This window comes from Mobula hypostoma, chromosome 12, assembly GCF_963921235.1.
Source record: "Mobula hypostoma chromosome 12, sMobHyp1.1, whole genome shotgun sequence".
Lineage (NCBI taxonomy): Eukaryota > Metazoa > Chordata > Chondrichthyes > Myliobatiformes > Myliobatidae > Mobula > Mobula hypostoma.
The window spans coordinates 95,129,579-95,145,352 of record NC_086108.1 but is presented as its reverse complement, the minus strand read 5'-3'; the positions used below and the strand labels follow the sequence as shown (position 1 = coordinate 95,145,352).

At 41.8% G+C, this 15,774-nt stretch overlaps 1 protein-coding gene across 5 annotated transcripts in view; it reads right to left on the bottom strand.

The window, feature by feature from the left end:
• The window catches only part of evi5a (ecotropic viral integration site 5a), a 292,185-nt gene that overhangs the window by 239,427 nt on the left and 36,984 nt on the right, over nucleotides 1–15,774 (bottom strand). For 4 of the 5 annotated variants that reach the window (XM_063064647.1, XM_063064648.1, XM_063064649.1 and 1 more), the window contains one exon: nucleotides 2,730–2,962. In XM_063064647.1, coding sequence (XP_062920717.1) covers nucleotides 2,730–2,962 — 233 coding nt within the window. Of the gene's footprint in view, nucleotides 1–2,729; nucleotides 2,963–15,774 lie in introns of those variants that run through there. The other variant, XM_063064651.1, reaches the window with a different exon arrangement.

Here is a 15,774-nt window from a genome sequence, read left to right as displayed (position 1 = left end):
GGCGGGTGCCGTGCGTGCAGCATGATCGTGAAAAGCTCTGTTTCTACCCACAAAGAAACATTATAGAAGCAATGCCATAAGTTCATAAGAATGTATTTGAAGTAAAAAATATTAACGCGGTTTCTGTTAAGGAAGCGGCGGTTGGGGCAGCCCACGTGCCAGCTTTTCAATTTCAAACGCGGGGTTGGCTCGAGCCCGATGGTGGTTTGACTCAGTCCCCTTCACTCGCTACTCGGGGCGGCTGGAGACACTCGCTAAAAGATGAGAGTGCGCGTGGTCTCCAGAATGAAACAGGCGCTGTATATGTTTGTATTTTTTTATCAACAGTTTTCACCATACGATTTTAATGTGGAAGAGTGAACAGTAAATGGTTAACCTTACTAGGTAGGACTCTGTCTTCATTGGCTCTGGTTTAACTTGGTGTTTAGTCAGAGTTTTAACACACTGCACGACAATACTACACACTTCTTTTACAACTTTTTTTTTAATCTCAGATATGGTCCTACTACTGTTTTAGCCTGTAATCTACACTCTGGCAGTGTGATTTCGGGCTAATTGGGCAATCCGGCCCTTTGCTGTTTCCAAGAGTGTTCCATGAAGCTGCAACCAAAGTGTGCAGCATGGAGGCCAGAAAGCCAGGAGACAGGGCACAAGCCCATGATCGACTCCATCTCTTGCCAATCTCACCAATTAAAGCACCAAGGAGGACTGAAATCATTGAGGCAGGTGCAGAGAGTGAGCGAGTGTTCAGCACTGTCTACCAGCCTCTCGCTCGCTGCTCCTGAAGGAAGGTGCTTGCATTTGAGTGATCTCTCTCTCTCACCGAATGCTGTCAGCGGATGGTGCTGTAGCAAGGTTTAATCAACGCAAATTCTAGATTTGGACTCTCAAGTTTACGATGTATTCCAGTTCTGCTCACTTTTTTTTCTTACAACTTTTGGGGAATTTTTGAATCAGGTCAGCCCGCAGATAACGAAGACTGAACTGAGCTGAAGTATGTTTTTTGATTTTGTATTTCTATATTCTGTGTTTTCACTCTTTTTTGGTGACATATGCATTTTTTTTTACGCGGGGGAGAAGGGGTTTGACGTCTGATGTTTTTCTTTGGGGCAGGTGCTTCCTTAGTTCTTCTGTTTCTTGATTGTGGAAGACGAACTTCAGGGTTGTATACTGCATATTTACTTTGAACAGCACGTGTTTTACCCTGGGAAAAAAGAATAAATGTCTAGAGAGCATAGGTTTAATGTGAGAGGGGAAAGACTTAAAAGGGACCTCAGATGTAATTTCTTCACCCAGCAGGTGGTTCATATGTATGAAGTGCCAGAGGAAGTGGATGTGGCATGCACAATAACAACATTTGAAAGACACTTGGTAAGGTATATGGATAGGAAAGATTTGAAGTGCTATCGGCCAAGTGTAAGCAAATGGAACTAGCTTAAACAGACATCTTGGTTGGCATGGATGAATTAAGCCAAAAGGCCTGTTTCTGTGCTACACTCTAGGACCAGGATCATGCAAGCAGTAATAATTACATTGCAGTGGGCTGGAATAATCACAACAATCCTGAACAGGTCAAGCATAACACACAGGTCAAGTGAAGTATGATCCAGCTCAACAATAAAGTACTGAATATTTATTGCTGACAGGCAAAAATGAATGTGGATTTAGGATCATAGTCAGGCTGTGCTAATAGTATAACAGTTCTGTTAATGAGAGTACAGGGGAAAGTGCACTATATTTTTACAAGAGTCAAATTAATTTTGGGAAATCATAGCTCTTGATTTAAAAAAAAGTCTGGTGAGATTTACTCTTTAGAAAAGGGAACTGGGAAACTCCTGGAAGGTTGGTCAAATTTTGCAAATGTGAAGCAAATGATTCTACTTCTGGGAAAACCCAAAGTAAGAATCATAAATGAAAGACTATTAACTTGTAAATAGAGGGAAAAAAAGATAATCAAAGAATGGTTAGCATGTAGAATTATTCACTGTGGGAACTGACTGAAATTTTTGAATGGAAACTTGAAGAGCACAACAGAAAAGGGAATTGAAAAGATATGCCGGAATTGAAATGATATTGAAGATATGCTGAGATGAGATAAGTGATAATGGAATATAAACACTGCCACAAACTAGTTGAGTCACACATCTGCTTCAGCACTACAAATTCTAAATAGTGCCGGCTTACCTCTGAAATCATTGCCATTTAAAAGTTAACCTTTAATTGTATAATGTTACTCAGACAAGGAGAATTTATCTATTTATACATTCTGCTAATGGTGAATTATAGGGGAAATACAAGCTTTTTCAAAAACTCCTTTGAGTAGTACCTAATTAACCATGAAATTTCAATACATCAGATACTGGGAACCACAATATTTGTTGGCAGGATAACAATTTATATATTACCATTTTTTTTTGCAGACAGATTCAAATACCAAAAACATGAATGAGCCAAGATTTTTTTTAAGTCAAATCAATTAAATCACATTTGCTCATAACTAATTGGATATCTTGACTAATTTGACAAATCACACTAAATACAAACATCAAGCTATTTCAACAAAATGGGCACATATGGACAGCGAGTAAAATGTCATTGATTAAAAATATATTACAGAAAACTGTGGAAGACAACCATAAAATAACAGCAGTGAAATCCTAACATTTTTATCAGTTTTTACATAAAAATATTTGAGTGAAAAGTAGTTCAGGGATCAATACAAAACTCACCTGTTTTGTTCCTCTAATTTTGCGAGAAGCTCCAAGTCATCAGGACTAAGTGTAGCTGGTGATCCTGGTGAAAGTGCAGGTGTAGAGAGCGTTGTTGATGAAGATGTAGTGTGAAGCGATGAAGTGGACGGGCTTGCCACCTGACTAGCCATTTGACTGACAGTGTGAGACACTGTGTTCTTCACCCATGAGAGAGTAGAACTTAACTTCTCTGCAACCTTGTCTGTCGCCACCTAAAGAGAAAAGTTTATAATTACATTTAATCACCTACCAATATAATTAGCAATCAACCATTTTAAGCATCCTTTTTATAATTTAAAAAATTCATTCACACTGGGGGAAAAAGTATTGGTTTTAAATGATGCTTGAGGAGAGTTAAATGACTCACTGGACTTGGATACAACTGAAAAGACTAGAACATAATGCATGTACCTTAGTGCCATGTAATGATGGCCTGCATGATAAGAGACACTCAGTTACCCATGAAGTGAAAAGATTTGGATAGATCAAACAAAGTCAGCATTTTCTGAGTTCCAAATTAGAACTGAGAAGTATTTAATAAGTTATAGAAATCAAAAATCGTCTGCCACTGCAATTAATTTTAAGAAGTGGCTTGATTTACATGGAATGTTGGGTACCATCATGATGATACCCATGCATTTGAAGGTCAGTTAGCTACAAAGGTTTGCTGCAGTTCTTTTTTAAAGTCTTCTCATGTGTTCTAATTTATTACACCACACATACAACCAACATAAATCTACTTGGGGACAAGAAATGTTGGAATCTCGAACAACCTGTTGAGTTTCTGGAGAAACACAACAGGTCAGGCAGCATCAATGGAAAGAAAGAGTCAACATTTCAGCTCCTAGCCCTTCATCTGGACTGGAAAGAGGAGAGGTAGCCACTCGACAAAGGTTCACACAAGAGTTAATAGATGGAATCAGGTGACAATATGATAAGCCAATGGGAGGAGGGGGAAGAGTCGGAATAATGGCAGTAGCTGGGAGGTGACTAAGGGCTGTAGATGACAGGACAGAATGTGCAGCATGAAATAAAAGGGAAGGAGGTGGGGAGGAGAACTAATGAGAGGAGTGTGACAGTAATGGCTGGTGGAGTGGGAGAGAATGCGGAATAGGAAAGACATAAGCTGAGGTGTGGGCAGGTGGCAAGAGGAAAGGAAAAAGAAAATTGAGAAATAAAAAAAGACGAGAGGAGCAGTGACCCAAAGTTTGAGAATTTGATGTTGCCAGTTTGGAGGCTGCCCAGGTGGAATACGAGGTGTTGCTCCTCCACGTCGTAGAAAGCTTCATTTCTTGGAGGTTTCTGCCATGGAGCTCGATGCCTTTTATGCATACTTTTGAAATGGAGAATAACACTACGCCGGTGCGAATCCCCAAAGTATCTGGCAATCCTCAGCCCCTTCAACCTCTTACTGCTATAGTCAGAAGTTTCCACCTGTTTCAAGAGGGCATCAATCATCCTGCTAACCAAGAAAAGTAAATGAGCTGCCTCAACGGCCATTGCACTGTAACAATCGCACCTACTGTGAAGAGGTGAGAGATTAGTCACAGTTAGAATTAATTCCTGCCTGATCAAGGAGCTGGACCAACTGCAATTTGCCCATCACAAGAGTCTATAGCTGACACAATCTCACTGGCTAGCCACTTATCTTGAAAGTACTTGGACAACAAGCAAGCATACATGAGGCTGCTGTTTATTGATTAAACACCACCATCTCTTCACTACTAAACAAGCTTTAAACTTGATGCTTCTGTATCTCAAGTGGACAGCTGGATCCTCTACTTCCTTACCACAGTCAGTACCGACGGGTGATAACATCTCCTCCTGGCTGACAATCAACACTGCCGCACCTCAAGGGTGCCTGCTTAGCCCATTGGTCCATTACACATGACTGCATGACAAGCCACAGCTTAAACAACATCTATAAATTTGCAGATGACGCAACTGTTATTGGCAGAATCTCAGATGGCGATTTGGAGGAGACTAAGATCGAGACAGATCTGCTGGTTGATTGGTGTCACAGCAACAACTTCGCACTTAATGTCAAGACCAAGGAATTGATTATGGACTTCAGGAAGGAAAAGTTGTGTAGCCCCCCCCCCCCCCCCCGGCCAGCCTCAGGGTCGCTCAGCTCGCTGTCGTCTAGGGAAACAGCTCTCGGCCCCACCAAAATGGGTAATAGTTTGTGTGGATGTTGTGCGATGTACCCCACCTCGCCCAAATAACAGACGATATACCAGATACGATTAAATGAATTACAGTTTATAGATATTACTGGAACTATATGATTAATAGAGATAAAATATAACAGGAAAATAAAAGGCACCACACTTATCAAAGTCCAATCTCTTCGTGCACAAAACAGTTGGAGCTCGGGCCCTTCCTTCTTCACCCTGCGATGCCCCCGGACCACCTCGACCCACCGCCTGGGACCAACAATGGTGGTTGACCAGACGTTCCACACGAGTCCGTCTCCTTGCCAAACTCCCTGGACCTCGGACTCTTGGTCGGGGTCTGACCCCGTTAGCCGACTCACAGTACCTTGTCCATCCTCTGTCTCTCTCTCGTGCCTTCTCCCCAAAAATCCGCGCATCACAATAACTTACAGACACACTAGAAAGAATAACATGGACACCTGTTGGCTCATTCGTCCTCCTATCAATAGATAATCCAAAACAAACTGCTAGTGGGAGGACTTTCTCAGCATTTAACATAACAAAGAAGCCAGTTTAATTATAACATAACAAAGAAGCCATTTTAATTAGCCTACATAGTTAACATAAAAGAAGAAACTCCTTACAGTTGGAAGAACACACACCAGTCCTCATGGTGAGCAGCCTCCAGTTCCTGGGTATCAACATCTCAAGGGACTATCCTGGGCACGACATATTAACGTAATCACGACGCCGGCTGCTGTACTTCATTCAGTACATCACCAAAGACTCTTAGGACATTTCTAAGCATGCATCATAGACAGTACTCTCACTGGTTGCATGACTGTCAGATATGGAGATGCCAATGCACAGATCCTAAGAGGCTTCAAAGAGTTGTAGACTCAGACAGCTACAGCAAAGTACAAGCCTCCCCACCTTTCAGCAATCATCTTTCATGAAGCACCTTCATCATCGAGGACACACACTCTTCTTATTACTGCCATCACGGAGGTTGTAGCAGCAAAAACTAATCCAAAATCAAAACAAAACAAATGCCACCAGCCTGCAACTGCCATGGGGCTGTTATACTTGCATGTTGCACCCTTAACTCCAATGAAGTGATTGTTCCAAGAGCTAAATTCTGTATTTGATCCTTTATTAGCAATTAGCAAACATACAATCTTGAAGCAATATTAAGTAGTCAGCAAAGATATGACCTCCACCAGTGCCATGCTACAAACAACCACAAAATAAGAATTCATAAATACATACATGCTACCCATTGGGAGATCAGAGATCATGAATGTGAACAGTGAGGAGCTGGACGTATGTGGCAGTTGCCATCACACCCACCATGAGGTAGCTAGGATATCAGCAAGATTTGTTGGATCTCCTTTCTTATGTCATTACATTTTACTTCTACTTATCACACCCAACATCAGTCTACCAACTCCTCAGAGTTCTGCAAAGTTTCCTGCAGAGTTACATTTCTTTTTGAAAAATAAACATTGCATAGCAGCAGAATTCAGGCAGGGCAGAGTTCCTCATTAACAATTCAAGAGTCAGGTATTATGTCAGCAAGAAGGCAAACTAGAATTGCAACTGCTGAAGTATGTCTATGTGAGCCACAGTCAGAATACAATGGCATTGAAGGCCTGCTCAAGAGAATGACAGAATAATCCACAATATCATTCCACACACTTTGAGGCCCTCCATTGGTTGAAGTCGACAATGGATGTAGTGACCCAGCTGCCGACATGTTGCGCACAGTTGAAAGTACATTTAATATCAAAGTATGTATACCTGATACAACCTTGAGATTTGACTCCTTACAGGCATCCACAAAACAAGGCAACCCAAAAGAACCCATCAAAAATCGAACATCCAATGTGCAGAGAAAAAAAAGTCACGCAAACAATAAAAGTAAGCAACTAACATTCAGAACTGAAGCTGATGAAAGTGAGTCCACAAAAGCGTGCTAGCTGCAGGCCACAGCCTCAGTTCAGTGCAGAGATGATTAAACCTCACAGAGTAGCAAGCTGAACCGGTCCATCCCTCACCTCCAGTCCCGACACCCTGACCTTCTCAATCTGGCCTGACACTTAAATCGTCCAAACCTCGGGCTGTTCCTTGTTCTTGGACCCAGCTGCTGCTTTGATACACTCATGAGCCCGAGCCCCACCGCCTCAAATCGGCCCATACCCAACATTTCCAATTCGACTCAGTACTCAAATTGATCAAACCCCAGGTCTTTGCTCGCTCTCACGCCCAGGCTCTGCCTTAACTTTGCCTTGCCTCGCCTCCATTTGCCACACCAAATTGCTAAGTCCGCTCCGACAATGGCCAAACATTGGCTCATTTCCCACTCTCTGACCCAGACCCCACCACTTCAATTCAGCCAGTATACAATTCGCTATAACCATCCCACACCTTTGAGACTTCAACTCACACCACAAAAATGCCAGGTTGTACAAGCTGTTCAAAAACTTAACTCTGACAGGGAAAATACAGGCTATTGTTGGCAGTGATTGTTTACCCGAAAAATTAGATTAATAAAGTATTTAGTTTTCTTTTTTTTATTTCCCACCAGCAAGTAGTAGCTGAACTTCACTGGCACCACCTTAAACAAGAAACCAGGGCAGTGCAATATGGAGAGCAAATTGTCGCCCATGTAGCAGGCCCCGCCTCTACACACAGCTGATGAATCTAAAGGAATGGCAGAGACCGACAGAGTTTAGCAACAGGAGCTGCCAATCAGCACTGAACTCAATGCAAGACACACACAATGGAACAGTAAATGTCACTCACACACAAACACACACACACACACACACACAGCTACCAAAAGCATCCCAAAGTATTTAGTATTTATTATAAAAGCAGACAGCCATAGCATGGAGCAACTAACAAACAAGTGATGGCATGTTTGTTCACATAGCTAGTCTAAACACTTTTGTAGGTCTGGGCAAATCTGCATAGTTAAACTTGTATTTTGTTTTTTTGAGTGTAGTTTAAGTCACCTCATGAAAATGTGCATACTGTAAGATTAAAAATGTCAGACTCTTGAAATTTAACAAAAGCAGCAAATGCTGGAAACACTCAGTATGTCAGGTCACATATGTGGATAGGAAAATTGGTTTAACCTCTGTAATCAAGGCCTTTGATTACTTCCATTTAACTCTGCTTCGCCTTCAATAGATGCTACCTAACCTTCCAACATTTTATGCTTTTAATTGTGATCAGATGTTGCCATCTGATGCAAGAATCAATTCCTATCCCTTCAAGGAATAATGTGCGACTCCCTCATCAGTCTCCAAGGAATTTGCAAACCAAAGTCGAAGCAAGTCATCCGCTGTCTCATACAACTGCCCATGATTATGTTGAATCATAAACAAATTGTTCCAAATTAGCTGCCCATCTTGCAAGAAATCTGACAAGAGCTGTACATCTCTGTTAAAAAAGGAAGACTCAAAACCTTAAGCCCATCTTCAAACAATTCTTCATAAAATAAGCAGCACACACACAAAATGCTAGAGAAACTCAGCAAGTCAGGGGGCATCTGTGCAGAGAAATAAACTGTCCAACTTTCTAGGCCAAGACCCTTCATCAAGACTAGAAAGGGGGAAGGAGCCAGAATAAAGAGTTAGAAGGTGGGAAAGGTTTACAAGCTGGCAGGTGAAGCCAGGTTAGGAGTTGGGGAGGGCGGGAGAAAGTGTGTGTTGGGGGGGCAGGGGGATGAAGTAAGAAGCTGGGAGGTGAAAAGTCTGAGAGGTAAAGGGCTGAAAAAGGAATTTGATGGGAGATAGGGGGGTAAACGATATTGATGTAGCACAGTGGTATAGGGAGATACAGAGGGAAAAAAGTTCAAAAAATTCAAACATAGAAACACAAAGATTAAAAACACAGTCTACGCCAGTTTAAAGAAAGAACTATCCAGCTATTCTCAGTCACTCTCCCTCTTCCTACCAGCCCTGTATTTCATCTCCTTTAACTACTGACCCAGTTGAGTTTTAAACATCAGGATGACTCCCACAATCCCTCGGAATTTAAACATTCACTGAATAAAACAGACTTTCTCCAGTTGCTTTTGGTACTTTTGGCAATCATTTTCATTCTCTGCCTTCTAGTCTTTGACACATCAATGTCAATTTTTTTTCTGTAACTCCACTTCTTAAACACTCCATGATTTCTGTGTTTTAAGAATAATCCCAAATTTTCCATTCTATCCACTTAACTGAAGTCCCCATTCCTGTAATTCCTCAAACATCCTTACTAAGACCTTGTCCTCAAATGTGATGCCCCAGAATTGGACACAGTATGTGCTGCAGCCAAACTAATGTTGTATATAAGTTCACTGTGACTTCTTTATTTTAATAGATTGCATCTCTGTTTATAAATTTCAGGATCCTGCCCACACTGCTATTTGTGCATCAGCAATTTCACCTTCCCCTTCCACTGATGTGCATGTATTCCTCCCCCTGTCCCACCCCTGCCTAGTTCCCCTGACAAGCATACTGATATGTTTTTGAAATGTTTTTCCTTTTCTATACACAGTGCACCACACTTGTAAGTTTTCTAATGACAATAGCTTTATAACTTACAGTCTGTACATTCTTGTCCAAATCATTTAATAACTGTTTCTATTACCAACCCTGTGAATCATCACTGTACATACCAGACTGAATAATAATTATTTACAAAGACACTTTAATTCCTATTCATTAGCTAATTATTTTTCTCCTCCTATTCTACAGGCTTCAACATCGATGATAAAGCTTGTTACACAGCACAGTATCAAACACTTTATGACGTCCATGTACACTAAATCAATATCCTTTTTATCAACCCATCTGTGAATTAATTAAAATTATATCAGGCCTGTTAAGCATGATTTACCATAACACGTCCACAATGTCCTTCAATAATTCACACTTGTTCAAATAACTACTAATTCTCACCCTGATAATGTTTTTTAAAAATTTCCCCACCACAAAGGTCAGACAGATGTGTATTTGAGAGGCTTCTCCTTGCATCCTCTTTTAAACAAGGATGTAACATTTGTGGATCTCCAGTCCTCAATGACCATCCCCATATTTACAGATAAATCAGATACATACAGCACAGAAATAGAACCTTCAATCAAGCAAACACGAGGATATCTCCAAATGCTGGAATTTCAAGCAACACACGTAAAAGTTGCTGGTGAACGCAGCAGGCCAGGCAGCGTCTCTAGGAAGACGTACAGTCAACGTTTTGGGCCAAGACCCTTCATCAGGACTTATCCGTTTTCTCTCTCAAGGCTGATTTATACTTCTGCGTCAACACATCACCATAAGTACTGCGTCGCCGCAAACCCTACACAAAGCCGATGCAGAACCCTATGCGAGAGCCTGTGTTGCTGCGACGCGCACCTCTCCCAAAATGTAACCGCGCATCACGGCAACGCAGAACGCAACAGCTGTGATTGGTCCGCTTGGTAGCATCACATTTCCTCCTACGCTGCAATAGCTTCCCACTGGGCGACTGAAGGGCAGGGAAGGAACTCTGGCTGCAATGCTTTCCATAAAGCTTTACAGACCTCCAAAATTATGGAGGACACATTTCACTTTTACGAAAAAAGACACTCACGTCTTGTTTACCCCGAGAAAGACTACCATGACCATGAAGCCTTGCACAGGCAGGTGAGTGCACATGCATGACCTGAGCGAATTGCAGAGCGATGCAGACACACCAACGCGCAAGTATAAATGCTCACAACGCACGTAGGCCACTTGCGTAGGTTACGGCGTCCAGTTAATGCAGAAGTATAAATCAGGCTTCACTCCCAATCTCCTGCCTTCTCTCTGCAACCTTTCATGCCCTGACCAATCAAGAATCTATCAACCTCTGCCTTAAATATATGAATGGCAATGAATTCCACAGATTCACCACTTTCTGGCTGAAGAAATTCCTCAGTCTCCGTTTTAAGAGTACTGATGACTTGGAGGTGAAGGTGTTGACCAGCCTTACTACTTACTGCTTTTGAGACTGTTGATCGTAATGAGGATACTACATAGTTTCTTCCCTAGTGGGAATGGAACAGAGTGGCTGGGATCCTTCGTGATGTTACTGGCCTTTTTCTGGCACCTTTCCGCGTATACCATACGTCCTTGATGGTGGGTAGGCTGGGGCTGGTTATGTATTGGGCAGTTTTGACTACCCAGAGAAGAGCCTTCCTGTCCGCCACAGTGCAGTTTCTGTACCAGACAGTGATGTATCCTCTCCACTACACATCTGTAGAATGGTGTGAGCATGGATGTGCAAAGTCCAGCTCTCTTCAGCCTCCTCAGAGAGTAGAGAGGTGTTGGTGAGCTTTCTTGATTGTGCAGGATGGGCCCTGGAACCATGAGAGGTTGTGTGTAATGGCCACTCGCAGGAGTTTGAAACTCCAGGCAAATTGTGATCTGCAATGCACTTTCTGAAGGGGCAGTGTAGCATGTGCAAACATAACTTTTGAAAAGGAACTTGAAATATTGTCCAAACAGAAGCAATGGAATAATAAGAATCATCAGTTTTTTAAAATATATAAATATATATATAGATCTTGCATAAGCATGATGGGCCTGAAGGTCTCCTTTACAGCAGATTGTCTTTAATATTAAACCCATTCCATTGAAGTTTCAGATTAAAAGAAACACAACTAGCTTAACAGACATCAGCCCTTGCATTCTAAATAGCATTTAAAATAATCCTGTTAACTTTAAACTAGTTCTCATCACCTAACGGTTTAAATTTCACTTTAAGTAGTAAAGTGAATGGATTATGCTTGACAACATTTTACTATCTTGCATTGCAAATATTTAAAATTTAAATTCAGACATAGTTAGAACCTGATCACTTATCAGGCCATTGTGCCAAAGCGATTATGCTAACGTAGAAAATTGGACTGAACAATGGTGAAACAGAAACACGCAGAGTGGCTGTATCCTTAATGCAAAGTTAGTCAAAACAAAGGCACCCATAATGACATTAATCAAATACACCATTAATATGCACTTGAAGTGAAAGGAACAGCACTTAGCTGCAATGCTGCAAACCTAAAACAAACAGAAAACTAGGGTAATATGAGAGGATTGCAGAATCTGCACAGAGAAAATTAAATCAATTTGCACGATTTACTTCAGAACGTAAAGGAATTTTTATGTCTCGCACTGTAATGCTGTAGCAAAAGAACCTTCACTTTACATCACTGATAATAAAGCTGATTTTGACATAAAATCATTGAAAATATACAGTAAGGCACCAATTTACAAAAACTTGATGCAAAACCAACAAACTAATTGTGGATTTAGGAAGGAGAATATCTGTCCTGATGAAGGTTTTACTCTTTTCCATAGAAGCTGCCTGGCCTGCCGAGTTCCTCCAGCATTTTGCGTGTGTATTGCTTTAGGAAGGGGAAGTCAGGTGCTGATGCATCATTGAAGGGTATGTATTGGAAAGGGTGATCAACTTCAAGTTCCTGGGTGCCAACATCTTGGTGGATCTATCCAGGATCAGCACATAGAAGCAACCATGAAGAAAACATGCCAGCGTCTCTACTTTTGTTTTGACATTTTGAGAAGATTCGGCATGTCTTTGAAAACTAAGTTCTATAGGCTGGTGAAAAGCATTCTGACCAGGGCATACCCAAACCAAAAGCCATGGATGAACCAGCAGATTCACTGTCTGCTGAGAGCTAGATCTGTGGCATGCAAGACCAATGATCCAGAACTATACAAGTAGTCCAGGTAAGATATCCAGATGGCCATTTTAAGAGCGAGAAAACAATTCCAATTGAAGTTAAAGATGGGATTGAATGCACTTCAGCTCTGGCAGGCCATTACTTCCTACAAGGCGAAACTTAACATTGATGCTTCAATCCCAGATGAGCTCAGTGCCTTTTATGCATGCTTTAAAAGGTATGGGAATGCCTGCAGCATCTGAGTTGGACGCTGACATCAGAACATCTATCGAGAGAGTGAACCCTCACAAGGCATCAGGCCCTGACAGTGTACCTGGTAAGGCACAGAAAACTTGTGCCAATCAGCTGGTGGGAGTGTTGAAGGACATCTTCAGTGGAAGGTTCCCCTCGTTTCAAAAGGCCAAACAATCATACAGTACCCACGAGCCAGGCGAGCTTCCTCCAAGACTATTATCCACCTGCACTCACATCTAATGCAATGAAGTGCTTTGAGGGTTGGTTATGGCTGGAATCAACTCCTGAGTAGAGGAGTATAGACATATCAGAATGGGAATGGGATGTGGAATTAAAATGTCTATCCACGGCCTCCTCTACTGTAAAGATGAAGCCACACTCAGGTTGGAGGAACAACACCTTATATTCTGTCTGGGTAGCCTCCAACCTGATGGCATGAACATTGACTTCTCTAACTTCTGCTAATGCCCCACCTCCCCCTCGTACCCCATCCGTTATTTATTTTTATACACACATTCTTTCTCTCTCTCCTTTTTCTCCCTCTGTCCCTCTGACTATACCCCTTGCCCATCCTCTGGGTTCCCCCCCCCTTTGTCTTTTTCCCTGGGCCTCCTGTCCCATGATCCTCTCATATCCCCTTTGCCAATCACCTGTCCAGCTCTTGGCTCCATCCCTCCCCCTCCCACTTTCAAATCTCTTACTAGCTCTCCCTTCAGTTAGTCCTGACGAAGGGTCTCGGCCCGAAACGTCGACTGTACCTCTTCCTAGAGATGCTGCCTGGCCTGCTGCGTTCACCAGCAACTTTGTGTGTTGCTTGAATTTCTAGCATCTGCAGAATTCCTCCTGTTTATGGACTGAATGCAGGCTGGTGGGACTAGGTGAGAGTAGGAGTTTGGCACGGACTAGCCTGGTTCCATGCTGTAATTGTTATATGGTTATAACATATGCCAAGGATATAAAACCTGATTCTGAATGCATCACAGCCTGGTATGAGAACACAGGAGTGGAAGTGACTACAGGGTGGTGATGGACAAAGGCAGTTCCATCACAGGTGCAAATTTCCTCACTATCAAAGACATCTACAAGAGGTAATGTCTCAGAAAGGTAACATCAGTAAGGACCCACCATCCAGGCCATGCTACCATCAGGCAGGAGGTATACAAGCCTGGAGACCCACACCTCAAGATTCAACAACAGTTTTTACCTCACTGCCATGAGATTCTTGAATCAACCTTAAAAACTGCAAATTCTACCTTGGACTGTATTTTACTCAAGTTGATAGTCAAGTTTAATGTCATATGCATGAATACAAAGGTGCAAAGCAGCTTGCACTAATATTGGCAGGTAACAGGTGACACAAGGTGAAGGGGAAAGATGGATGGGTGGAAGGGCTGATGAAGTAAGAAGCTGAGATTTGATAGGTGATAAAGAAAAGAAGAGCATTCTAATAGGAGAGGAGAGAAGACCTGGAAGGAAGGGAAAGGAGGAGAGAAACACTGATTTCTCCAACTTCTGGTAATCACTCCATCCTCTCTCTTTTTTCTATTCCCTTTCACTGGTTCCCCTCCTCCTCTTTCCCTTCCTTCTATGGTCCACTGTCCTCCCCTACTAGATTCGTTCCTCAGCCTTTACCTCTTTTCACTTCCCCTTTTCCCCCACACATCTAACCACTTCTCACCTGGACTCATCTATCACCTGTCAGCTTGTATTCCTTCCCCTCCTCAACCTTCTTAATCTGGGTTATCCCTTCCTTTCAAGTCTTGAAGAGTCTCGCCCTGAAATGTTGACTGTTTACTCCCCTCCATAAATACTGCCTTGCTGAGTTCCTCCAGTATGTGTCCAAAGGTTGATTATTATACAACTCTGAAAATCTTAAATTCTCCAGGTAGGGACAGACATGAAACCAAGAAAGAAATGTGTGTGCGTTGCTCAAGGTTTTCAGCATATGCAGGATCACTTGTGTTTATTACTTGCACCAATGTTCTACATTTATATTTATTTTGTTGTGTATATTATGTATAATTTATGTTAATTTAAGATTGTAACCTCAGATTACATATTTAAATTGTCATAGTTGTGCTCTGTGCTGCTGCAATAAGTGAAATTTTAAGGCATTTACACCATATTCTACTGCTCTTTGACGATTAAACTTGAAATTTTGACCACGATAGCTATGCCAGTTAAAAAAAGAGCTAATCCCTAATTCATGCCCTAATGTTTTGGAGGTCATAGATCTTCAAGTACACATCCAAGCGGTTAAATTCTCGGAGTGTCAGACTCCCCCTCCGGCGGGAAAATAATTTCCTAATCTGCCTTCATTCTAAACCTTCTGGCCTGTCAGCCTTCCACTAATTGTACCATTTCCTTCCAATTGTGTCTGAGTATCCAGCTGCCCCCTTAATTTTTTTTAAATACATGCACATCTCAAGCTGTAGTACTGAAATCAGGAATGTGGTGCTGCCTGAAATGGATATTTCCAGTACTTTTTGGCATTAATCAAAATGACATTTTACAGTTGAAATGAAGCAGGACCTATCCACTCATTTGTATTCCAAAAAGTTGAACTACTTCATGAGTCATAATCTGCAGCTGTAATCACCAGGAAGTATTCTATTTAGATATGATGCATTGCAGTCTCACTGTTTCCTATTAAAACTTTAAAATGTAAACTTAATAGAACTGCAAACAGCATGTGTTAACCAGAGCTTCTCTGTAGATAAGATTGTCACAATGGGGCTCTCCTACAGCATCACAACAGGAGGTAGTCATTTGATGCAGAGAACTAGAGCCAGTATTTAGTAAGGGTTATCCAATTACATTCCCTTCATCTGGTTGCATGGCTTTTCTTTACTTCAATCATTCATTCCGTTGGCTTTTGAAAGTAATTCTTGAATCAGCATTTTTTGCCTTTTCATAC